Source organism: Maylandia zebra, linkage group LG7 (genome assembly GCF_041146795.1).
Source record: "Maylandia zebra isolate NMK-2024a linkage group LG7, Mzebra_GT3a, whole genome shotgun sequence".
In the NCBI taxonomy this organism is placed as follows: domain Eukaryota; kingdom Metazoa; phylum Chordata; class Actinopteri; order Cichliformes; family Cichlidae; genus Maylandia; species Maylandia zebra.
The window spans coordinates 24,590,376-24,617,022 of NC_135173.1; the positions used below are offsets into that span (position 1 = coordinate 24,590,376).

Sequence of the window (26,647 nt, forward strand, 5' to 3'; positions counted from 1 at the left end):
CGCACAGCCCTAAGCTGACTTTAAAGACCTTGGTGGATGTAAGGCAAGTTTCAGTGGATAGTTAACATGACCCTACTCTATCCCAACAAAGTTTGATCAAAATTCATTCAAAACCTTGAGCTACTGTGTGTATAGGCACGTGCAAATGCCACCAAAAACGTCACTTTCTTGGTAAAGGTAATAAGCACCTCAATGAGAATGAACAGAATGAGAGAAAATTCTCAGGTCACTCAGAAGAAAACTATCACATGAACAGTGGGTTCTCAAAGGTTTAATGATTTAGATGGCCGGCCTATGAGTGAGGGTCACAAGTATAAAGAGAACTTCAAACACATTTAAACAGGGTTCATAACATGTCTGTTTTCAGTTGCTAATGTACTGAATTTAAACGAGATCTCGTGTAACCAGCTGGCTCAAAATCTTCCATCTGAATGGGGGGAAAAAGGGGGTCGAAGCTTACAAGTGACACTTTAAAGACAGTTTCATTAAATCAATAAAAAGAAAAATTCATGCAGGATACCTTTTTCATCTGACTCTGAGTCAGAGTCATCAGAGCTCTCCTCTACATCCATCTCTTCCTCCTCCTCTTCTTCCTCTTCCTCTCCCTCCTCATGGTCACTGCCATCCTGGACCTCCTACAGCATAAAACAAATACCTTTTTATTTCAAAGTACTAGTTAGTACACTGTATATACGAGGTTGATTATATAAATAATGGAGGAACATAATGAAGTCCGTCATACCATTTCCGTGTCCTCACTGGCCCTCTCTGTCATTTCCTTCTCTGTACCCTTTTCTTGCTCATTGTCAGGAACTTCTTCTTTGTTGACGCTGAAAGATTTAAAAGACGTTGTAATCAGTTTTCCATTTGTAATGTAAGAAGAGAACTTGGAAGCTTTTTCTGCAGGAAGTGGATTGCACGTTAATCTGCTGGCAATAAAGAAACGTTCATTTTCTGGATAAACGCAGTAGTAAGTAACATATCTGTGCATGGCATCTTTAACATCAGGGAAAACACTGTCTTTTTGGCAAAGAAGCTTTTTGACTGGTTTCACCACAATGCAAGGTTTAGTTTCCAATGACTCGATTGCTGCAGACACTCGTCTCTGTGAGAAAACATAAACAAGTCTTACACAGTGAGACTTAGATAAGACCACAAAATATAAGTTGGGATTGCTCCAATTTTATAAGCTTGATTGTGCAAAAGACAGTATTTTTAAACAAAAGAAGGGAGGCATCTCATCAGGCTGGTCAAAACTGGCAAAGTAAAGAAGCATGGAAGGAAAATGCAGTACGAAAAATAAATGTTTTAACCAAATTCATGAAGCAGATCTGTTGGATAAATATTTTATCCAAACTCGGGGGGTTAGCAATGCTAAGGTAGCATTTCACACAAAAAACACCCGGGTAAAGTGATCAAAAAGAAAATAAAAGATTAATACAGATTTTTTGTCATCCAGCCTTAGATTGTTTGAAAATAGGAGATTAAAGCTTATTAAGTGGCAAAACTGTGTTTCAGGGAGGTGATGTGCTTTGACAGTAGTATGTTTCACGTCAGAGCAGGGAAATACCTGCCCAAACATAAACAATAAAATTAAAATAAAGTGCTGAATTATGGGGAAGCATGGGAATGGCAACAGGAGGGTGGAAGCTCTGACAAACCTGGCATCCTCAACCTCTTCCACCACCACCTCCTCCCTTTCCTCCCTCTCTCTCTCCTCCAACAGCAGCTGGAGTCTTCAGGGAGGGTCAAAGGGTCAAACGAGAGAAGGAAGCAAGAGATGAACAAAGGAAGAATGGAGGGAAGACTGGTCAGAGGAAGCTCTGCACTGAAAACCACACCTTTAATCCACCTTTCAGCCCCCAAAGTGCCCCCGGGGCAGCTCTGAGTTAAAAAAATAAAATAAAACCTGAGCCTGCGATCAATCTGCTGTGTTTGCTTGCACTGAAATTTACAGTGCAGCGACAGTACAGCACTACCAGAGAACTAACGACTGAAAACATAAAGCTGATGTGTTTATGTGTATAAATGAAGTCAAATGTTTATAAATTATTCAATAAGTTATTTGTGGCTTTTAAGTGTCCTCGTTCCAATATACAAAGACGAACCTTTGAAACAAGTCAAACTGACCTCTGGGTAAAGCAATCATGCCTTTGGAAAATTATGAATGGTTTAGGATAAATAAAAATGCCATTCCAGTATGAAACTCACTCAAATATATGCACGACTGTAGTAAAACATTCAACAGAGCCAATCCTCAAAACCATTTAAAAACAACAAGAACTTCGCTCTGTTCACTGTCACAGTTACCTTTTCTTCTTCTTCTTTTCTCGTTTCTTCAGTTTCTCCAGATCTTTCTTAGCGAGTTCGATAATGTCAGCAGTCTCCTTCTCGGGGGCCAGAAGAGTGGAGGAAAAGGAGCTGGACCCTCCAAAGAACGACTGACGGTTGGAGGCACGGGACAGATTCTTCCTCAAATTCTCACTGACAGCCTCGCTCTCCAGGAGTTTTGCCCTGAGGATAGCATCAAGACACCGACAGATTGTAATACAGAGCCTTCACTGTGTCTCTAGATTTGGTCCCTCACAAATGAATTTCATCTGTAATATAAATGTGTTTAAAGGCTTAAAACAAGGCTTGTGTTTAACACTGTAGATATTCAACCCCACTGTGGTGCCCCCTAAAGAGAGCAGCCGAAATAACAATGTTCAGTCTCATTGCCAATTATGAAAGTCCACTAAAACACTTCATATTTCATATAATCAGGTTGAATCTTTTTAAACAGGTTGTTTAAAGAAGTATTTTTATCGCCATTTAAATCAATGAACAGAATGATTTTATTACAACTGTGTGCACCGTTTGTGCACTGCTGCAGTTTCAGACAACATTGCTTTCCCCTCTGAAGATACCGTGTCACCAGTGTGGCTAATTCTATTTTTTCCAGCCTACTATTTATAACATCGTTACAAAATATTTCAATAAAAAGTTCTCTTCTCCCGTGCCAATTTCATCTCTACCTTTTCATTTTATCCGTGTCTACTGTATTTTAGTATTTAGTCTAAATGTTTGAACCATCCCAAGTCTGTTTTTGTTGCAGAAAAAGAAATGACGGTTTAGTTTCATCCAGACTGAGATCAGAAAAAGCTCTGGAGTTTGGTCCGCACTGAGATCCTGGGAAGGTTTCACAGGTGTTATATTGACTGGGATCAAAAGTCCAGACCAAAACACTTGAACTGTGATCTCACATGTCATCAAACATTTCAGGGTAGTGACTGTTAAAAGAATGAGGTAGTCTTAATGTTTATGAGTACAGGAGGCGAAAACATACAGGAAAAGGTCAAAAGTGAACAAGGGAATAAATCGGAATTCGTTTACCGAAGGTCTTCAATCTCTTTAATGTAACTCTGAATCATGTTTCCAATTTCCTCTGTGCCTCCTTCACCTGTAAGAGAAACATGATAAGAGTAATGAAGGGAAAAAAGGCACATCATGCATTAACTCTGACTAGAGCGGCACAATATAAAAACAAAAACCCAACAACTCTCTGCTTAAACTAATTCATAAGTTTGATGCATACCTGCACGGGCGAGGGTCTGGTTGGCCTGGTCACTGAGCAGCTGGGTGAGTCGTGCCCGCTGGGCATCGATGGTCTCCTGCATGGCCTTCACCCTCACCCTCAGGTTGCTGTTCTCTGTCTGCAGCATGGAGTTTTCGTGGAACATGTCACTCAAGCTTTCCACACCGTCCTCACCCACCAAACGTTTACCCTGCAGGAGGGGCAAAAACAATATAGTTTGTTGTAAAAAGTTTAATTTTTTTGACATGCCACGTGGGTTTTTTCTCCTTCCATTTTACATAAGGCTCATCCCTGTCCTTTAAATTCCTCCCGTCTTCTCACCGTCTTGTACTCCATGAGCTCCATCTGCAGTCGAGCTATTTCCGTCCTCAGAGCGCTGATCTGCTGGCTGGCCTTGTCCTGGTTCACCATCACCTTGTTCTTGATGTTCCGCGCTCTGTTCGCGTACTTTAATGTGTTCAAAGTTTCCATGAAGTCACGGTCAGATGGACTGATGCATGCAATCATCACTGTTTGGCTGAGAAAGAAGAAAGTGACATTTCATAATTTATTTTCACACATGATCTCCACACAGTATTGGAATTATGACACTGTGGGACACTGCACCTAGTAGTTATTTCTTACATTAACATAAGAGATAAAATGTTTGAGATGTTCTCACTAATGGAAATTGTTTGGTGAGGTCAGAGAAGGAAATTATGCAGAAAAATCTAGTGTGTGGGTATCCACACCCAGGCATCTCCCACAGTTAACAGTTTTGTATCCATCTAATTAGCTGGGGTGGGTTTTTTTCCATTTTGACTTTTCATCTTCAATTTAGTTTTAGTTAGTTTCCATGGTGGATGATCTTGTTTTAGTTTAGTTTTTATTTGTTTCAGTGTTAGTTTTTAGTGGCTTTAATCATTATTGCATGCACACATTCATCACTGACTCAGGCAAGCTCTAAGAATTTTTTTTCCAAACTAACAAACACTAAAACTAATGATATTTTCTCTATATCTTTATTTTTATTTCCAAGTTCTCAAAATTGTTCCAGGTAGTTTCAATTCTTTTAAACAAGTCTAGCTTTTATTTTAATTGCTTTTCCCCCACATCTACTTTTAGTTCAGTTTTAATTAAATATACTGTAACAGCACTGGTTCTCATCATCTTATACTGTTGTTTGATGATATTCGGTTGAAATCGTTGCCGTATCAGAAACAAATCAAGACAAAATGTTTTTATGAGGAAAAAGCTCAAATCTGTGGTCCTCTGACCTGTTTCCTCCTAATGAGTCCTGCAGGAGTCGGGTGAGTTTGGAGTCTCTGTAAGGCACATGTGAGGCCCGCTTGCTCCGGTCACCCAGAGCACTGATTACATTCCCCAGGGCGAGCTGGTCAAAAAGACAGGAGACAAAGGGAGACAGGATGTCATAGAGAGGCAACAATTTGCTATCAGTCCATTTGTAGAGTTACAGTTAACACTTTTAGCACTACTTTTTTTTTAGTTGCGATTTGAGTGGCCACATCCCAGAAACAGCATGTTTGTGTGGAACAACGTGGGATCCCTGGTCACTCTAACTGTGCTGACTTTGTTCAGCTGGAAATACTTCATAATTCATTCATTTTTGAATTTAAGTATATTTGTAAAGTCTGCCACCAGATGGCAGTATATCATTAGACTTTGAAGTCTTTGCTGCCTCACAAATCCTGGTGCAAGAACAGGCAGACTCACCAGTCCACAGTTAATGGAGATGCCCTCTTTGGCTCGATCACCCGTCGCTCCGGTTCTTTTCAGCCGCTCCGAACCGGCCAAGTCCACAAAGTGAAACTTGGCCGTCAGTGTCTCATACTCGTCCATCTCAGAGTTACCGTTGGTGACTCGATTATCAGTGTCATTTTCTTGCTGTGTAAAAATCATGCATGTAAATACACTCAGTGACAGCAGCATGTACACACAGATTTTTTTACCCCCAACAATCATTGATAATAAAAAGGAGAAAAAAAAAGGAAAGAAATGATATTATTGATAAGATCTAACAGAAATGATTTGCAGTGATTTATTGACGTACATTGTCAGAGGCACAGACGCGGACTTGGCACAGGTGGATGGTGAAGATGGCATGAGATCGGGAGCTTTGGACGTTCATCTGAGTGCTGGCTGTGGTGCGAGACAGAGCCCCCAGTTTCAGGCACTGCATCATCTACAGAGTCAGGCAGAGCATTAAATATTAATACAATGGTTGAACCCACTTTGAAACATTTGGTGAAAAAAACAACAGCAAAGTCACAAAACAAAGTGCAGTGCTAAAAATATATTTATACTGAATATATGAAGCTTTACTCCAGTAACGCTTGTAGCAGTGCAAAGGTTTATACCCAAGAGTACTGAGTAAATCTTTGATACCAACCTACACACATTTTGTCTTGGGGATGTTTTGTTTTAGAATAAACTGATGCTTAAAGCGAAATCAATGATGTCGCGCTGAACACCTGCATAACAGTGCAACACATAATCTGTGTTACCTCAGCCTCGGAGGACACCGTCCGTGTGGTCACTCCCACTGTGTAGATTCCACCGTTGGCATCTTCATGGATCTTAATGTGAGATTTCTGCTTCATGTCTCGAGTTGAGTCAAAGAGGTCCAGAACTTCCTCGTTGTAAAGCTGCAGGAAGACGCAAGAAAATATTTCAAACTAGTAGGAACAAAAGATTATTCTGTGATTGCTGTGTCGTTTCTGTCTACTACCCTATATTATTATCAATGTTTGCTGTTCTCAGATCTCTTGAAGAGATTCTGAGATCAAGCGTCTCATTATGTAAAAATCAGAACGGAAAAGTTGAATAACTTACAAATTGCAAAAATGCCAGTGGGTGTTATGTCTTTCATACTGTGTACAGGCCAAACAATAAGTTACAGCAGCCCGTACAGTAAACAGCCCTGAGAGGTGAAAGCAATGAGTGTACAGTGAAAGACTCACTGCTCATTAAGGTCACTGCTTTTAGCACACTGTGATCACTGAAGGTGAGTCAAATAACAGAATCAGCTATTTTAAATCAACTCTGCTCTCATTTTGATTATGGCAGTAAAACAGAGCGTTTCATTAGCTACATATTAAAACGTTTTTAGAAAATATCTCTTGAACCACTAAACGACTGAGAAAAAAAGCAGTATACGTTTCACAATATTGGGTCTAAATGATATATAGACATCTCATCCACTGCCAAACAGCTTGGAGCTTTCATTCTCTCTCTTTTTTGTTAAACTTAAAGCAGCTACCAGTAGTTTTAAGGTAATCTGCACCATCTAGTAACTTTTGAAGCCTTAGATCTAAAACGACATCTTATTTGCCATGCGTGACCATCACCATTATACTGCCTCCCCAGCTCAAGATGAGCCTGATGGCCTAGCACAACTGTCAAGTCACATCATCCCTATTAACTCTCTCTATCCAGAGACAGACCTTCTATCACCCCCAACCTGCCCCATAACACCTCCTAATCCCACCGACGACAGCTGCTGCAGTGGCAGTGTGGATATTTTCAAATGACTGAGCACCATGTCAAAGCCTGTTAAACCAGCGGTGTCAACAATATTAGCCTGACCCATGACACTGGAAAGTTTAAGAAATGTGTGTTTTCATTTACTGGGTTAAATTTTGACAACAACAAAAAACAGGTTAAAAAAAAAAAAAAAAAAAAAGCTGGAAAGTGGGTGTGTACCTCGAGGAACTGTGCGTTGATTTTAAACTCTGGTACAGGACGTCCCTGCTCCTGGGCGGTCCGCCGGCGCTCTTCAATGCCCTTGAAGAGGTGGTGGACAGCACGGGGGATGATACCCAGCTCTTCGTCTGCTATGTTGACATCGAAGCCAGTCCCCATGGTGTACGTCTTCCCTGAACCAGTCTGGATGGAAAGGGAAGAATAAATATAATAACCGCACACATGGCATTCAGACTGGCCTTCCTGATGACCACGGAAAGCTTTCAAACGTCAAAATTTGCAGAACTTTTAGTTCTGAGAAACATTTTTACTAGACTGATTTATCGCTTTTATTTTATTACAGTGTGTCCTGTTTTAAACTTGTAAAGCTGTCAGCTGCGATCAGTTTCATTTTCCTTCTGTACTGCTAGTAGTAACGTATTATGTTGTGTGATAAAGAGCTGTTACTACTTGCTACTTAGTAAAGCAGAAGTAAAGCATCTCCAATAACTGTTAACTTCACATATCTGTTTAGCAGTTTTTACTTTGAGCTCACAGAGCACTTTGGCTGATTTCTTTAAACAGTAGGGAGCTTTTTTGTGCACATGTCATGTTTTCCACTGGTGTTTCCTCTTTCTGGACATTTACCAGAATGCTGAAATTAACATTAAATATTCAAGTGTGAGCATCGATAATGGATGAGCCCAATGAAAAAAAAGAAAAAAAAAGAAACTCGAAAAAACAAAAACAAATAAGAAAAGAAATCTTGCTCTGCTCATATTTTTAAACCTCTGAGGACCAAATCATCATAAGTGGTAACCATGGTAAGGATGGCCCTCAAAAACTAATGTATTACACATTACTCAGTTCTTTATTTAAAGTAACCTGTCACTCTGTAAAATGACCTGAATTGCACTGCAGCATAATTATCAGTTAACAATAGAAACCTTTTTGGCTTTGCATTAGCATGGTGCCTCTGTAGATGCTTGCAAAGATTCAGTGTTAGCAGAGCTCAGTTTGCACAGTGTCTGTTAACTAATTCTGAAAGCACTGGAAAAAATCCATTACGTTTTACACTACAAAATGAGCAGTGTATTTACATTGGAGCTATAAATGAAGCAGGTTCTAGTCCAGGTAAACTTTGCAACTCTGAAAAGTGCCATCTTGTGGCTGCATTTGCTCAGTGAGTTTTACAATCCTACTGACAAAAACATAAAACATTCTGCTGTATTTCACACAGTTTCTTAAAACTAAGCCAGGGCACTGAAGATTCAAAAGTGCTTTAAATATCACTGATTTATTCTCTTTCCTCAACATCAATGCCGTCTGTTTATTTCTGTAACCCAGTCTAGCTGAGTTCTTGTGATGCAGCCGAGTGGGTCGGTCTAAATCTAGATTAGTGCCTCTAAAGCCTAAGAGGCAAGCAGATCTGATCTGGGACAAACCAACCGCTGTGTGCGCTTAATGTGTGGATGTGCTTTGAGAAGTAGGCCAACATTGAGAGAAGCTGTTACTAGGGAGATCCAGGTTAATATGGACACACATTAAAGATGTATATCTGTCTACAAGGTGTGTGCGCTTCACTTCTCTACTGAATCGTATGCAGCAGGAGCTCTGCTGCTAAAGAAACCCGAGTTGTAGGGGGGATGAAGGGGGACCAGAAACTACAGGTTATTTCCATGTAATGGAAATGCTGAAAAAGAAAAACATTTTTAAAAGGCTGGAACTCGTTTTTAGTATTAATTAAACATGATATTGAAAATGAGTGAAAGTGAGAACTACTTACTTCAGGTAAAATTTTAAAAATTTTTAAAACAGTAAAAATTTACAAAAACAATTTCACCAACCCCAGCATGTTAAAATAAAAAGTCCAACAACAATCTAATATCTGAAAGGTTTTGAGGTAGACAACAAATATTTGGCACAAAGTTAAAAATGATTGTGCTTTATGTAACCGTTTAAAAAGACAAGGAAAAAAACAACATCAAAACATCAAGCTTTGTCTACAAAATTTCAATTTATTGTGCGTAAAGCTTCCTTTGTTAAAAAGTAACTAGCCAAATTGTGACTTTTCGGGTTAGATTTCTTGGTACTTTGTGGATAGATTTAACGACAAGAATACATAGCCATCACCACTAATTTTTTTTCAGTGTTTGATTTTACAGCTGACGATGCAACTGGTTGCCGTCGGTGCTACCACTCAGCCTCCTAGCACATATACCCATGGCATCAATTTCAAAATCCTTCGTCACCATGTTCTCGTTTTATTGCATTCACAAGATTTTCAGAAAACTTGATATTTGACCTTGTTGTCAAGGCCACTGGGATTTAATCTTGTCCAACACTTTTAGCAGATGCTCCTATGGTATCAATTTCAAAATCCCATATTCGCAGATTCTCCAGTTATTGCACTTTGCAAATTTGGGTGTCCCCGCCACCCGCCTGCCAGCGGGGTGACAACAATACCCCCATCAGCCTTTTATGGCTAAGGAATAAAACAAAGTTATCAATACCTTACAAAGCTTTATAATGGCAGTATCGCTGGCAGTGATTATGTAAACATCAGTGGCAAATACTCAATGCAATGGAAATATTCTGCTTTTCTTTTTCTTAGTTTGTCATTTGTGATGAATGTAAACAGTAAACATGGCCAAATCTTTAAATAAAAAGACCAGCGTAAAGAACCAGTATAAGATGAATAAGATTTTTTTTTTTAACTGCAAATCATAGAAAAATGTCTATTTTACTGCACTTTTTCCAGTTATGATGCAGATGCACAAATGAGCACAAATCAGTTTTTGAGCAGTGGAAACAGGCCTTTTTTTTTCCTGAGTATCAACTTGCAAGATTATAAGTCAGATAAAGAGGGTCAGAGGAGCTCACATGATTTCAAATGCAGATTTTAACAGCCAAATATATTAGTTAACAAGAGAGTATTGTGCATAAAAGACCAGGGACCAGGAACACCAGCAGTGCTGCAGTTTTGACACCAAGGACAAAGACTTGCCTGTCCATATGCAAACACAGTGGCATTGTAGCCCTCGAAACAGCCTTCGATCAGCTTCTCTGTGCAGGTACCGTAGATGGTCTCCTGCTGCGAGTCCATGTCAAACACAAAGTCATAGGTGAAGGCCTTGTCTTTCCCCAGGATCACCTGAGGCTCTCCAGGCATCACATACGTACAGATGTGACATCCCTCAATCTTCTCCCTGGCCAGCTGAGGACGAATCCTGCAGAAAATCCAGAAACAGTGATTAGGCTCTGCCAGGTTTCCTTGTTTCTGTGTACAATAGTGCTAAAAGTTCTATATGACTCGGGCAAAATGCTCCTTTCGGTTAATACAAAGAGAAAAAAAAAGCCATCAGAAATGTGAAAGGGATGCATTACATCGTCACACAAATTCTGACCCTTCTAGGCCAGGATTCTTTCAGCACCATGTCTCACCTGGGTTGCAGGTCACTGTAATATGACCAATTAGAAAAACATTCATCACAAATCTCCAGAAGGAGAGATGTCTCCAGAAAACCATCTCTCCTTTATGCAGAACCAGCCTCAGGGCAGCCATCTGCCAAGACCACTTGAGGTTGAAGAGAGTAATTAGTTCTGCACTTCTGTATAGGTTAGCACAATCATGCTACACAAGAAAGTAAACAGAAGATCAAAGTGCTGTACAGGGATATTATGGCACCTTCTCATTAACAACACACATCTGCATGACATTAAAAAAAGGCATGCAAAAGCTGTGGTTCAAACTGTTCATCTTAACCAAAATTCATCTTAAATCTGTGCACAAGCCACACGTTGTTCTTTTTCAATAGGTAGATCACAGGGACATAGTGGATTAAACATAATCACATCAGCGATAGATGTGTGGATCTGCAGGGACAGGGTCAACACTCTGGATCCTATTGTGACCCAGTATTTTGATCTGTAAAATATGCCAGCTGGGTGAATCTGTGCTTTAGTGTGTCTGTGTGAGCGCATGACAGAACTGCTGTGGTTTTGGCCAACTGAAATCTGGCAGGGATCAACTAGAGTAATGCGAGTGTGGAGGAGTAAGACAAGGTAGACAGTAGCACTGTGTGTGCTCATTGTGCATTTAAAATGAGCATTTCTTTCTTTGTTGAAAGAACAGTACAGCACACACACCACATATCCACAGAGGGCGTGAATTCAAGGACAAACACAAACGGCAGCACTTATTTAATGGTTGGTCAGTCAGTCAGTTTGGTATGTAGGCAGGCAGGTCGGTTGATTGATAACAGGGCGCTGTTAAAATGCTAAGCAAAGAAGCTATACCGAATGACAGCAACATCAAGAAGAACGAACAGGAGAAGCTCAAGAAATGTCAAGGGCTGAGAGAAGAACTCAAGATGTGGAAGGTGAAGGCAACCGTGGTCCAAGCGGTATTCGGAGCCCTCAGTGCAGTGGAGGACCTGAGCAGGGCAAGTGGCAGTTCTAGGAATCGCAAAGATACTGCACAGGACCCTCAAGCTCCGAGGCCTCTGGGTAGAGGACCCGAGCTTGAAGGATAAAAACCGCCTCGCAGGGCGAGAGAGGAATTTCTCTTTTAAACCATCGTAGTGGGAAACTGTTACTTACAGCCCAACATAGAATAAGTACTGATCTTGACCATCTAATCTTGGAGAAACTTTCTTCCATTGGTTTTGAGACAATTCTAAGAAATAGGGCTATTTTACTGAAAAAAATAACTATAATTATGAATTAAAAACAACAACAACCAAGCTTTATTCGTCACATACACAATGATTACACACACATACAACATGCAGTGAAATGTTTTGTGTCCGAGCTGTGGACAGGCTGCAGACGTGGCCACGCCATTCCAGGGTTTGGTTTTTAACATGGGGGTCTAGCCAGGACCCTTACTGGATACTTGGGGGGGGGGGGTCCCACCCCAAAGGTGTGCAGTCTTACCACTACACTATCCAGCTGCTGAAAATGGCTGGATAAATGATAGATAGATGAAAATAGGATTAAAGACAACCCTCCAAATGTGATCCCTAAATCTGATATGTTTGCCATTTTTCCATTTCAGACAACTTTTTAATGGCTGATAATAAAAATGTAAAAAGAAAAGAAGAAGGTTTAAGGGAAATGCTCTTCAACTGCAAGAGTAAATAAATACATGAGAAATGAAAGTTGAAATGTTTGGCAAACCTGTTTATGTTTCATATATATACACGTTTCACATTATATGAGTAAGGCTCTACCAGACGTCTCCTTTTAACATGCTCATATTTTTCACTAAATAATTTCTGGGCTTATCAGTCAGAATCTGATGTTCTTATGTAAGGTTTCAGCTTCTACAACATAAAAAAACCCGAGTAATTTCAGTCTATGTTCTGCGCATGTTCAATATGGACCAAAAGAGACACTTTTTCCAAGCGGTTCTTTAGACAAATTCTCTTCATGGGTTCAGCTCACGAACAAGCTTGGGAGAAAAGCACCTGACAGCAGGCTTGCCAGTCCTGAGTGGATAAGGGCCTTATTGTGCCTCTGAGTTCGGGGGAAAACAATACTGTGAAGGGACTACAGTGCAACCATTGTGTCCGCCTGTGTGACAGTGGATCCCAGCACTGACACCAACGCCACGGCTGCAGGATTACACGGCCAGATGGAGGCGAGGGAGGAGAGGTAATGTCCTGTAAGAAGGTCATGCAATGTTGGTGAATAATGAACAAAATGGTCACAGATGTGTACACAGGCAAAAGATGCTTCGCTTGCTGGGACGCTTTTTCATTTGACTGTTTTGATTAAAGCTTCTCAGGTTCTCAGATTTCTTACTGCATCAGTTTTCAGGCGACTGATTTTGTTTGTAGCCACAGAATTTTTTTGAGATCCTAGTGCATAGCACTGAAATACATGAAAAAAGACTTTTAAAAAAAATCTGTGAGTACTCTGAATTTCAATAAGCTGCATGAAAAATGCTCCTTCTACAACCCACAGACCAAACAGCGTTTTTGTGGAAGAGTCCACAACAGTCAAGCCTGAGTGTGGTGCCTCAGATCAGTGTCACATTCACCGTTTTGTGACACGTGCCATTGTGTGTCTGCTGAGAGTGCACTGACGTGCAGAGGTATTTTGGGAACACCAAAAAAGCCTCAGCAGACAGTTTTGGCTGCACTTTGTCTTCTCCTCTGGTCACCATTTGACGCAGTAGAGGAGGATCCATTGTACGTCACAAACCCAAGCGGTTAAAACAGAACTGTCATGGATCCACATAGCAGGAGCAGCCGGAGCAGTGTGTGGCTTCAGGAGATTATGAGGTTCTGCTTTAACTGCACAGTTTGTCTGCACAGTACGTAGAAAGTAACTGAAATGTAGCCTGAAAGTTGCAAATCCTATTTACTCTACAGATATGTAATTGTCCCAGTTAGCCTAAGTATAAATATGTTTTTAAAAATCTGCCTCAGAAGAGCAACTGAGATACAGAAGCTGGTGTTGCTGCATGTCATCCATGCTCAAAATACAAACCCTGTGTAAGCAAGAGTGCACCAGCCCATGCTACCTTTCAGAGTTAAAGCTCGTGCTCTATTGTATTCATGTCATGTTGCTGTCTTAATGCACAATATGTAATCCTAGTCAGAAAATCGATTAAATTCCGTGTCAAATTTACCGTATTTAACCAATTACATGTTTCCAAGGCCACACGGGGTGGGTGGGGGGTATCTTTGTTGCAGATAATTTAACTCACTAATTGGGTGTGTAATCCTGTCTCTCTGAATACCCTGGGAATCTGATGACATTTCCTAAATTAACTCTGCATTTCATCTGCGCCATCAGGATTTCAGCATTAATATTATACACAGTTATGTTCAATTTTTTTTTCAGAATTATATTCAAACTTGTGTATTAGAACAAATAACTAGCCACCATCTTAGCAATAACAGGTAATTAAAACAAAAAAAGAACTTTTTTTGTTGTTTTACTGCTTATAGTCCCAGATATACAGTATATTACTGTGATTGTGCTATTTTTGTGTAGGTGAATTTGACATTAAGAACTTATTAACCTTACTGCTTCAATAGGAGTTAAGAGGGTAGCTCTAGATTGTTTCTCATTAAACGCACTTAATCAAGAGATCAGCAAGTGTGACCTCTTCTGTGAAAGCAGATGTTTTGGCAGTTTGCTCGTGTGGAGCACTCGGTTGCATGTTATCACAAGTAGGGTTGCAAAATTCCCGGAATTTTCAAAGATGGAAATTTTCCATGGGAATAAACGGGAATTAACGGGAATTTATGGGAATAAACTGGGAATTTTCAAAATTGAAGGATGGCTCTTCTTAGGGAACTTAAATATAGTTGAGCAAAGTATATTTTAGCATAATATTGACAAAAACAAACAAATGCAATTCAAATACACTTGAATATCCATGCCATTCCTTAATCACATGTACAGAGCACAAGCTTGCTGCATGGCTATTGAGACCACCTACTGGCACTGTGCATGCCTCCATCACATGTACACATGGACCACACTTTTGAGCCTGAAGGACAAAGAGTATTGAAGGCACACATTTGAGCCTGTGGACTTAACAAGTGAGGTAAGTTTTGATGATATTATGGGAAAATATATTCATTAAATGTTTAAATTGTGAATATCACATAAAATGTATTAATCTGGTAGATAGCAATCTGATAAGATGCTAAATAAAATGCTAGCATCTGTTAGATGCTAAATAAGCCATAGCTAGTATAACATAAAGAAGATGCTAGCTTCCTCATTTGGTTGTTTTGTTTTGAAGATCATTCCAGTTGTTTAGCTAGCCTTACTATTTATATCTGTTTATTATCATATTGCAATTGTATTATTACGATCTCTTGCATTGCATTAGCATTTTTACAAGCTCTTGTTTTATTTTACAGAAAAATGCCATGTGCGCTATCTGATGTGTGGAGACATTTTACACCAGCTAATGTACAAGGGAAATCTGTATATATGTGTAAGTATTGTGATAAGACGTACGTGAAGAATGCCACAAAAATGCAGCAGCACATTGCAAAGTGCAAAAAAATTCCTCAAGGCCCAACACATGCAGCAGCCAGGAGTTCCACTCAAGGGGAAAATGAATCTGTTTCAGCTGTATCAGAGTCAGATACCCACTCATCAGCTCCTGGTCCCTCTGGCATCGGAGGATTCTTTGATTTTATGGATGACACTAGCCAGAAAAACGCAGATGAGTGTTTCGCTCGTGCAATCTATGCAACTGGCTCACCCCTGATGCTGACATCCAATGTGTACTGGAAGAGATTTTTGAATGTTCTCCGACCAGCATACATTCCCCCAACCAGACATGCATTGTCTACTCATCTACTGGAGGAAGAGTTCAGTCGAGCTCAAGCAAAGGTGAAACAGACCATTGACCAAGCTGACTGTATTTCAGTCATCTCTGATGGATGGTCCAATATCAGGGGACAAGGAATTATTAACTACATAATCACCACTCCTCAGCCTGTGTTCTACAAGAGTGTAGACACAAAGGAAAACAGACACACAAGCCAATACATTGCAGATGAGCTAAAAGTGATCATCAATGACCTTGGACCAGATAAGGTTTTTGCACTGGTCACTGACAACGCAGCCAACATGAAGGTTGCCTGGGCACATGTGGAGGAGACCTACCCTCATATAACTACTATTGGCTGTGCTGCCCATACACTAAACCTTCTCCTAAAAGACATAATGGCACTAAAAACAATGGACACTCTGAATAAGAGAGTGAAGCAAGTTCTGAAATATGTTAAAGGCAAACAAGTAACTTCCGCTACATTTCTGTCAAAGCAAAAGGAAAAGAACAAGAGTACTACACTGAAGCTTCCCAGCATAACGCGATGGGGTGGTGTTGTTATCATGTTTGACAGCCTTCTGGAGGGAAAGGAGTCTCTGCAAGAGATGGCCATATCCCAGTCTGTAGGCATCGACAGTGACATCAAGAAGGTCATCTTGGATGATGTGTTCTGGGAATGAGTATCTAGCAGTCGGAAAATCCTCAAACCTATTGCAGCAGCAATAGCAAAGATAGATGGGGATGGTGCCATCTTGTCAGATGTCCAGTGCCTTTTTGCAGAACTCAGAGGAAATCCAGACAATTCTGCCCACTTCCCTACTACTGAAAGCAGAGGAAACGGCTGTGGTCAAGTCATTGGAACAGCGGAGGGAGCATGCACTGGCTTCATGCAGCCAGTGCATGCAGCAGCATACATGCTGGACCCCAAATATGACAAGGGCATACTTTCTGGGGAAGAGATCAACGGTGCCTATGCGGTCATTACAGCCATGTCTGACCACCTGGGTCTCGATAAAGGCAAAGTTCTAGGCAGTTTGGCAAAGTATCGAACAAAGCAAGGCCTTTGGAAAGGGGATGGAATATGGCAGTCATGCCAGCACATATCTGCAGCCACCTGGTGGAAGCCTCCATCCTCTTCCAAATCCCACCATCATCAGCTGCCTCCGAGCGCAACTGGTCACTGTTTGGCAACACCCACACAAAGGTTCGCAACAGGCTCACAAATGTGAGAGTGGAAAAGCTGGTCGGCATTCGGGCAAACCTACGGCTCTTTGAGCCTGACACAGAGCCATCCTCAACAAGGCTGGAAAGTGACACTGAAGAGGAAGACTCAGAGTTGGATGCTGAGGAAGTGGACATGTTGTTGGATGATGATGAGGTCCAGGAAGAGTCTATTGACTGAGCAAAAATGAGAAAAGAGGATTGCTTGAAGGAAGATTTGCATGTTTAATGGGACGTTTTGGAGGATAAGTGACATTTTTCATTTAACCTTTTGAATGGGACTTTGTGGGGATTTTTGGACAGGGGCCATTTTTGAATGAGCGGGGTTAGGGGATGGTAATATTGAACTCAACATTTCTGTTTTTATTCATCCATGAAACAAGTTATTGAAACGTGTTCTATTCTACTGTACTTACAAATAAATCTGTTGAAATATCTGTTGAAAACATTTTGCATGGAGGTTTTCTTATGATTTCTGTTTATATTTATGCTTGGAAATAATATATTCCCAGTTAGTTCTCCTAAATTCCCATTAATTTCCATAATTCCCATTATTTCCATGGACAGTTTCCAATATGGAATATTTCCAAAATTCCCAAGCTTAACTTACCATGGAAATTTACCAGAAACTTTTCGGAAATTTACCGGAAATTTTACGCCCCTTTGCAACCCTAATCACAAGACACCAGCAATGATCTTAAAGATGCTTCTGTTGCTGCCCATAAATCTGGGAATAGTTATTAAAGCCATTTCCACCAATCTGAAGTCTATTATTCTGCAGCAAGAAAGAGGATTTAAAAGCGGTAAATATTCAGGAGAGGTGTCCCAGGAAAATCATCATAAGCTCAGTGCTCACAGAATGACCAAAAACCCAAGAGCTCCAGATCAGATTCTTCAGACTTCAGTTAACATTTAAAATGTTAAAGTTGGAGAGAGTACAATTTACAAAAGACTGAACAAGTATTGCTTTTTTGGAAATATTGCTTGGAGAAAAGTCAGCTGCAGTTTGCAAAGTTGCACCTTAAACCCCAAGACTTTTGGAAATTTGTCCTTCGGATAAAAGACACCAAAGTGGAGATGTTTGACCATGATGCACAGCGGGACATTTAGAGAAAACCAAACACAGCACATCAGCACAAACACCTCATACCCACCAACATATCAAGCACAGTGGTAGAAGGGTGATGATTTGAACTTATTTTTTAGTCACATGTCCCCCAATCGTTGCGGTGACCACCAAGGTTTTTCAAAGGTCCACTTAAAAACCCAACTAAACTACTATAGACCTTGAGAGCTGAGCATAAAAGAATGCCTGCAGCTGAGATCTGAAGATATAAAGATGAGTGGCCCAAAAGGCCTCCACAGATAACAGACTGATAGTCTTACAGCAATTTACATCATATTATTGCTGCTAAAGGTCCCGCAAGCTACTGAATCACAGTCTGTATTTAGTTTTTCACACCATGCTTCTGCATTAATTTCTGAGGATATTTAATAGAAAAAAAATGTTGGACTAATAAATATACACTAAGCACTGATTACACATTCATCCTTTAAAAATATACAGGAGCGGGCACTGGTTTGTGGAAGCTGCCATGTCACTCACCTAGACCACTGTCTTGAATACAGTGGCCAGGATGGGGACTGTCATTTTACCTAAACGTGTTTTATGTATGTGGCTTGAGATCAGCCACAAACATAAAAGTATGCCTTATAAGTTATTCTAATTCAAGGATCACATACAAATCACACTCTCTCTGGCAAACAGTTTGATTAAATTCTTAGATCATATGAGTTTATTTGGCAAGTATTAGACTTCAATATGACAGTTGGATCCACCTGAAAGACAGCTTCACTAACGTATACTGAACTGTATGACTGAATGATTACATTTATACTTCCACACATTCACACGCTGCCAGCATTCAGCTATGAATACTGGATCACGCCCAAACCTGCTACCACACCCCGAATCCCTGGAACTGCCACCAAATCACATTTTCACTGCTACTTAATAAATCATTAAAGGTGCTGCATATCACCTTTCTTTAAAAGGAGGGATGGAGTGCATAAATGTGTAATTGTCTGCCTGTGTAGGACTCCACAAAGTCATTTCACTTTCACCAAAACCTTAAGTTTTAATTTTGGCTGTCTGAAAAAAAAAGTTTAAATGAGATAAATGGTATTAAATTCATGCAATTCCTGCACAACTTTATGCAAGGATTAGTGGTCATTTTTTAATGGTCCCATTTCCTTTTAGTAATCTTATTTCTCAAATGCACACTCCATCTTAGTTTTTGAGGAAAAACACAGTAATCCTTAGTAATTCAAACACAGACAAAGGTCAAAGCTAAGATAAAACTAAAACACCCTCACAATGGTTGTTGTAGATGGGTGAGTGAACAGGCCAGAATTTTATATGGAGATTTGCTGAGGACAGCAGCGTAGCTGCTTCAGATGATGTCACCTGCAACTGGGCTCGTCAAAGCTTCCATGTCCTTCACAGAGGAGACAATTATGCCTGTGTGAATGGCTGGGAAAAGCAGGACGTGCAGAGGACAAAAGTGGTAGCGGGGGGGGGGGGAGACTGTCTTTGTCACACACTTTGATTGCTTCAAGCCGCTGCAGGCTGGTGGCTACATGCCTTCTTATGGTTGTAAACAGAGTAATGAAGCACTGGTTAGTTTAACATTGAATTGCTTTGAGACAGTTTTCATTAGCTTCCTTTATCAGCTCTGAAATATCACTCCTGCACCACCAGGGTGGGGTTCACCTTCTCTAAGCAAGCTCAGAACTAGCCAGGCAAGTTGAAAATAACAGGAACACAAATTGAATTCCTTTGAAGCTCTTTGCTGTCATTTAGAAATACACTTGTATGTGTGTAGGCCTTTCTATGACAATAGCAAAAATCACCTGAACCCAAAGATTTAAAGCAAACCAGGTAATTCTCAAAATCTGCAAATACACTACCTTTCATGCATTGTCTTGCTTTAGGTGGAGATGTGTGTAAAGCTCTTTGTTTCGTGCTTGTGCAGATTTATGTTACTTTCCTTCTACTTTATAGAAAAGGGTTTCATGGTGAAGCTCTTACCAAACAAGATATTTTGTACAATTCAAAAAGCCTACCAGCAATTGTAAAGTTCATCAGTTAACCGTTTCTATATTGTGTGTAAACTAAAAGATGATGATGCTGAAAACCTGTGTAGGCCTAACTTTTTGCACATGGACAGCTAAACAAATGAACCAATCCACAATGACGTTGTTATCAATTAAATCTTACCATTTGAGTTAGCTACAAGCATTTTCTCCGTGTAAACATGCTGCATGCTGGCAGAGGTTGCATATTATTACACTTACATGCAAGTAATCAACTCTGCAGTACAGGGATTAAAGCTAAAGCTCTGCTGGTTTGTGCAGGGAAATTGAGAGGCTGACTACATATTTAAAGATATTTTTAACGCAGCTGGAGCAGCAATTATATCTGGCCTTCACCAAAATTAAAAACCTGCGAGAGAGACTTCACTGCAGAAATGAGACATTGGTAGGCAGCAGTGGATGTTACATTCCATCTTTTTCACTTTATGCCTACTGTAGGCCTGTTGGCTTACCACCTCAAATGAAGGAGGTGGTAACCAAACAAAGCATTTAAAGAAAACTACCGTAACAATGCACGATAAATGCTTGAAAAAGGTCCTGGGCAGCTTCTATTTGGAGAATCGTTTTAAAGAGTCCCACAGTACAATGAGAAAGTGCATTTTTACCATCAAAAAACTCCAGAAGTGCTTTCATGCTCTGCCCATTCAGCCTGACGGGACCACCTACAGCACCAGACAAAGAGCTGAGAGCAGCATCTACTTTAGACATAATACTAGGCCAGAGAGGAGGGGGAAAAAATTAAAAATTTTATATATATATATATATATATATATATATATATATATATATATATATATATATATATATATATATATATACACACATATATATACATATATATATATACACACATATACACACTCACACACACATATACATTCTGGACTACGCGCTGGTGGGTGGTGGGGGTTGCCATGGTGACCAGTAATAGAGGCAAAGAATTAAAGTCATAATCCGATCACAGCAGGATATAATGCTGGTCTGGTCGACCGAAAGATGCCAGGAGGAGGGGCAACAGAAAGAGACTCAGCATCTCGTGGCAGTCATCAAAGACTTGAGGATGAGGTTAAATTGCTACCGGCCCAAGAAATTAGGCAAGAATATTTTCTCCGTCTACAGTGCTCAAGAAATTTATTAGGCCACCACCAAATATAAGGTTTATGACACAACTGCCCTAATTTAACAGTACTGTTAATTTAAAAAAAAAAAAAAATTATACATACATACATACATACATACCTGTAATTGTTAATCCACCAGTATATGCAAGCTCTTTAAATGGAATTATATTTTTCATACTAAAATATACATTTTTATCTTTAATGCTACCAAATACATTTAAAATGTACTGTTACACTGAAAGGGGTAAAACTAGAAAAGCAAAAAATTATTTTTAGAAAGATATTAAGAAATTACAAATTGGTACATTTGAGTTTTCTTGATTTTGTGACACATTAGTTAAGTCCTATTCATCCTCACCACTGTAGCCCAAGCATGAGAAATACCAGTCTACCGACCACTGGGATCATTTTCCCTATTTCAACTTTTAAAACTCAGCCAAGCCCAAAGTAAGAAAGCATTAATTCCACAAGGAGTTGCTGATGGGAAATTAAGTGTATTTTATTATGGTGTGATGCATGAATTAGCCCAAAGCTAAGCTGAGACAAAAGGCTGGCTTCTGTTTAAATTTACTGGCCTGACTCCTACATTTTATCTAAATATGTTTATGAGGATAAAAACAGAAAATAATAAAATAAGGAATTTTCATTTTTCAAAAAGCGTTACAATTATCGTACTACAGTAGTACGATAATTGTAACGTTTTTTGAAGAGTCCCATGGTGGAGGACTCCCTTGTCCTCCACCATGTTTCCAAAGTCATACCCACACACACTATAACAGACATACTATAAAAAAGGCCCAACTATTTCCAATACAATCCACTGTGATGTAGTTCAAACAGGTAAAGTACTACCAGGTTTATCTTAGTACCATGTGCTTCACTGATACTTGCACACATAAAAAAATATTTACAAACTCTACATAAATGTATTCTTATACAGACCCGTTACATATCAGTCAGAGCAAATGAACTTTCAATATAACAATTTGAAACAAGTTTTTCACACCTCTACGTACATCTTTTCTAGATTCAGTTTAAGTACTAATAGCTTTGGTAATCAGTAAAACACATTTCTCAATTTAGGAAAGGAAGGAATTTTTACAGATAAATGAAACTTGCCATCACAATAAAATCAGGCATAAGAAACACTTACAGAAGAAAGATTAAATCACAATGTAAGACAATTTTAACAAACACCAAACGCTTAGTATCTGAGCTTTTGATCTCTTCTAATGAAAACAAATTAGTTTCTTCATTTCAATATTTGGTTATTTAGGATCACAGATCTATTCAAAGAGAAGAAAGAGATGCTAATATGCGCACATCTCAATATTTGTTTGATACTGAAATGATCATATGAATTCCAATAAAGAGTAAGTGCACATCCAACTTTTTTCACATTGTTTATTTAGAGGTAGGGCTGCACAAACCCTAAAGGAAGGGCAAGGTTCTCACAACCCGTGGAAAAGCCCTTAATTTTTTCCTAATCACTTCAACATAAACAAAGCTTATTTTGGCAACAGACTTCTCACCTCATGGTGCAACTTAATCCTGGAACAGGTAAAAGAGACTGGGCATGAGAATGATCACACCCCAGCTTCCAGCTTCACAAATCTTTTGCACAAATGCTAAAAACTTTAATAAAAAGATAGAATTGGATTGATTCTGGACTGAAATTATAGATAAATGCACAAACATACACAAACAATGCTTTTGATACCAACTGCTGCAAATGCCATCTTAGGACTATGAGGAATAAAAAATATAAAGCTCTTTGCCATAGTGATTCACAAAACATACAACTGATCTAATTTTGAAATGTTTACGATATTTATAATGAAGCTGCTGGCTTGTGTTGATACACTTTTGCTGTAAAGCAAGAAAAAACAAATTCACCACATACTTTGCACAAGGTCAGCACTTGCAAAAACAAGGCACACGCCCATGCCTCTGTCGGGGCACATTGACTGGTTTACAGTCTGCGTGACGTGTGAAATCTGACCTTGCCCTGCTCCCAATTTTCCTTTATTATCATGATTCCTCTAATAAGGTTTTGGATATGTGTTGATATCCCACTCATTTCAGAAACCGTGCTTATGAAAACAAATGAGGGCATGCCAAATCCCTGTGGCATGCTGATAACAACTTTGCTGCTTCCTGCAGGTCAAGGGTCAGACAGCAGACTGCCCCATCGTAACCAGAGGGAAAGGTTAGGAAACAGAAGGCCTCAGCTAGGGAATTGCAATGGTTAAATATATTGTAAAGTAATGTAACTCTCAGTTCCATCTAACAACCTTTAGACTAATTTCAGTGAATTTCCAGCAAATTTTAGCCAAAGTTAGCCAAAGATTATGGAGAATTATGTTATACACATCACCGGCATCTAGCATAACACAGATTTTCCAAAAACTAATCACTGGTCCAAGGGCCAAGGCACAAAATCTTCAGTCACCTCTCCTCTCTGCTGATACTTTTGAATTGCTCCATTCACACCTACCACGACAGATCTTACTGAAGTGCAAAATGTGTCAAACTATATGTGGTGAGAGCATAGCCAGAGAAATGTTCCCTTTTAATTACTGCTTTAATTTAAAAAAAGAAATGATGGCACAGGAGTAATTTTAAAGCCTCTTCTTCTAATCTGGTTGTCAGGCTTTATTTGTAGATATTCCGGTGTTGCTTTGAATGAGTCATCCTTTTCAGGACTGGAAACACTGACACAACAGACATGCTGAATCTAATACGAGGTGTCTAATTCAATGTGGATCATCACACACAGCAAATAAACTCTGACATCATTAATGTGGGTCTGGTTAAGTAATGACCGCAAACATCTCATAACAGATTCTAAAAAAGATAACTTACAATCAGAAGACGAAATTACGCTAATTAAATATTAAATATGGAATCTAAGGTCCATGCTCCAGAATCCAGGCCCATGTTATTGTTGCCATTGTTTGTACTGACAACATATCAGCATACAGGGAAAGCAGACAAGGATTCTACACATCACATTATTTTAATACGAGTCTGTTAAAACAGGTTTAAACACACAATAATTTTTTTGTATTTTTTGTTAAACAAAAACTTGTGATTAAAAATGTTTTACCCCCCCCCCCAAAAAAAAAAAAAATCTAAAAATTTTAAACTCAAACGTTGAAATGAATGCTACACATGAATTAGAGCCACATAAATTTAAAAAAACAAAACAATTATCACTGCACTCATAATTATGTCAAATATATTAAATGTGTTTCAACAGGAAAATAACAAAAGCATGTACTTTACACTTGTTTTTACTTCACTACAAACATTTTAAATATCTTCAAAAATAAATAAAAACAAAATGAATATTTAAAAAATACAATATAATTCACTCAAAAGTAAAAACTGCCCAGAGAGTAAGCTAACTTGGTGAACGTTTGTGCTCACAAAGTGCTTCTTGTTTTTTAATGCATGTGTTTTCTGCCCAGTGTTTGCCCCCTTTTTTTATTAATGTGGCTGCAGGTCTATTTCTTTGTTTTCCTATATGCAACTTCCCAAACAACAACAAATAAATATTGCAGACATTGTTAAAAGCCTTTATGAAAACTGCTTTGTCTTTTTTGCAGTGCATAGAAGAAAAACAAAAGATATGATTTCGTCCAATTAACCAACAAAATAAGGAGAAAATGTACCCTGAGATAGCACACTCCTCTGTGATAGAGGCAGAGTTAGGCCTAGACTGCAGTGTCACTGAACCATGTGTTGTTGACATAGGAATCTCATTTCTGTGTCAAACATGGGTCAGCGACACAAAGGCTAGCCCTAAAAACTGTGTGTGTTACAGCCAGCCACCATCTGCAGTTTTCAGGCCAGATAGAAGATAACAGGTTAGGTAAACACACCATTCAATACAGAGTGGAAGGCACTTTGACTCTGCACTTAACTATTTACAGCTCTCAAATACAAGACTTTATTTCACAGTGGGTGACCAATCAACACAGAAAGATTTAACAAAGGCATTGTCCACGTTTAGTGTTTAAATCTGCAGCAAAAAAAAAGTGAAAGACTAACACCTCATGAATATGCAGATTGAGTCAAACAGCTGCCATATGATGCCAGCAGGTGGTGGAACTTCATTTGCACTTTGGTGCCTTCAGCAGGATTTAATCCAAGGCTGCACTTTAGGTGCAAGACATCTAAACACAGGAGGGGTGTTTGACAAGCAAAGAAGCTGTTTTATTGTTCAAGTAACTGCCTGCTACTCCTCATCCAAATTGAAGATGTGATGCAGAGGTGAGCCACTACTCCTCCAGCAATTAGATATCATAACAGCTAGAATTTCAGTTTTTCAGTTTTTTGTTTTGCATTTTCATCTGCTGATGCATTTTTTTGCGATTAATCAGATAGGATAGGGTAAGGGTACATAATGACATCCTCAAAGGATTTAATGAAAATGTATAAAGCTAACGGTTATTTTTCAACAAATACTCATTCGAGTATCATGTATTTTGCTTCAAAGGCAACTATTTGTGGTATGTACTGGCATAGCTGATGACAGTATGTTATCAAAATTGCTTCCAGCGAAAATAAAGACTATCCAATCCAAAGCTGAACAACGATTGATAATGTACCTTTGGACCATTGCAACACCCTCATTCCTTTCTTTTTCAGCGATTCTGTTATAGATTTGCTGTGTGTAGGATCACTGTCCTGTTGCATGAGCCAATTCTCATCAATAACTGTCAGTAGTTATAGGTATAAAGCAGAGTTCAGAGACTAAGTGTCCATGTCTAGTGGCTCCAAAACGAGACCAAATTACCACTCCTTCACCACAGACGGTATGAGGTCTTTGATAAGCTAATATGTGTCATGTTTGGCTTTCACCAAATGTGGTATTGTACGTTAAGGGCAAATAACCCTATCTTCAGTTGCAGTGTTGTAACCAAAGATAACACTGCGACCCAAATTCAATGCCATCACATTACTGTGGTGGAATACACAAACCTCACTTTGGTTTAGGTAAAAAAAAAAAACAAAAAAAAACACCCCTGCTAAGCTGACATGTAAAGTGAAGTAAAACTGAAAATCACCATCCTTAATGTCTCTCTAACTATAATATTAAAACATGCGTCACACTTTTTAGATTAGAGAAAAAACAAACAAACATGAAGTGCCAGATGAATGGATTCCAGTGCTAACATAGTCATGGGTCCCTAACGTGGTGACTGCAAGCTAAACATGCATCTTCCATATCAGCACAGCAACATCTATACATTTCAACATAACCTTAAAACAAAATCTGATTCACAAATAAAAACAGATCACTTCATAGAAAAAACATCTGTCCCCATTAACTATAGAGAGTCTCTTGACATAAATAAGGTGGCAGCTTGCTATGCAAACAGAGCTATTTGTGACTGTCTGAGTCCTATTTGTGATTATGCAGGCAGTTGGATGATAGAAGTTAAGTTACATCCACATCCTATTTGTGGCTTCTGTTCTACATTTAGACTTCATTCATTTTTGGCTGAGTCCTTAACTGGACAGATCTGTACAGTGAACAGGAAAAGGCATACATATCAAGCAGTGGTACAC

At 39.3% G+C, this 26,647-nt stretch overlaps 1 protein-coding gene across 7 annotated transcripts in view; it reads right to left on the minus strand.

Annotated features, from left to right (window-relative positions):
• Nucleotides 1-26,647, minus strand: part of kif21a (kinesin family member 21A) — a 60,428-nt gene that overhangs the window by 26,293 nt on the left and 7,488 nt on the right. For 4 of the 7 annotated variants that reach the window (XM_014409101.3, XM_014409103.3, XM_014409100.3 and 1 more), the window contains exons 2-14: nt 10,266-10,488; nt 7,280-7,462; nt 6,082-6,222; nt 5,628-5,759; nt 5,291-5,461; nt 4,834-4,949; nt 3,899-4,094; nt 3,578-3,767; nt 3,376-3,442; nt 2,311-2,514; nt 1,662-1,736; nt 743-830; nt 521-635 (exon numbers count right to left, since the gene is read on the minus strand). In XM_014409101.3, coding sequence (XP_014264587.1) covers nt 521-635; nt 743-830; nt 1,662-1,736; nt 2,311-2,514; nt 3,376-3,442; nt 3,578-3,767; nt 3,899-4,094; nt 4,834-4,949; nt 5,291-5,461; nt 5,628-5,759; nt 6,082-6,222; nt 7,280-7,462; nt 10,266-10,488 — 1,901 coding nt within the window. The remainder of the gene's footprint in view (nt 1-520; nt 636-742; nt 831-1,661; nt 1,737-2,310; nt 2,515-3,375; nt 3,443-3,577; nt 3,768-3,898; nt 4,095-4,833; nt 4,950-5,290; nt 5,462-5,627; nt 5,760-6,081; nt 6,223-7,279; nt 7,463-10,265; nt 10,489-26,647) is intronic. The other 3 variants (XM_014409104.3, XM_014409102.3, XM_014409105.3) reach the window with 1 other exon arrangement.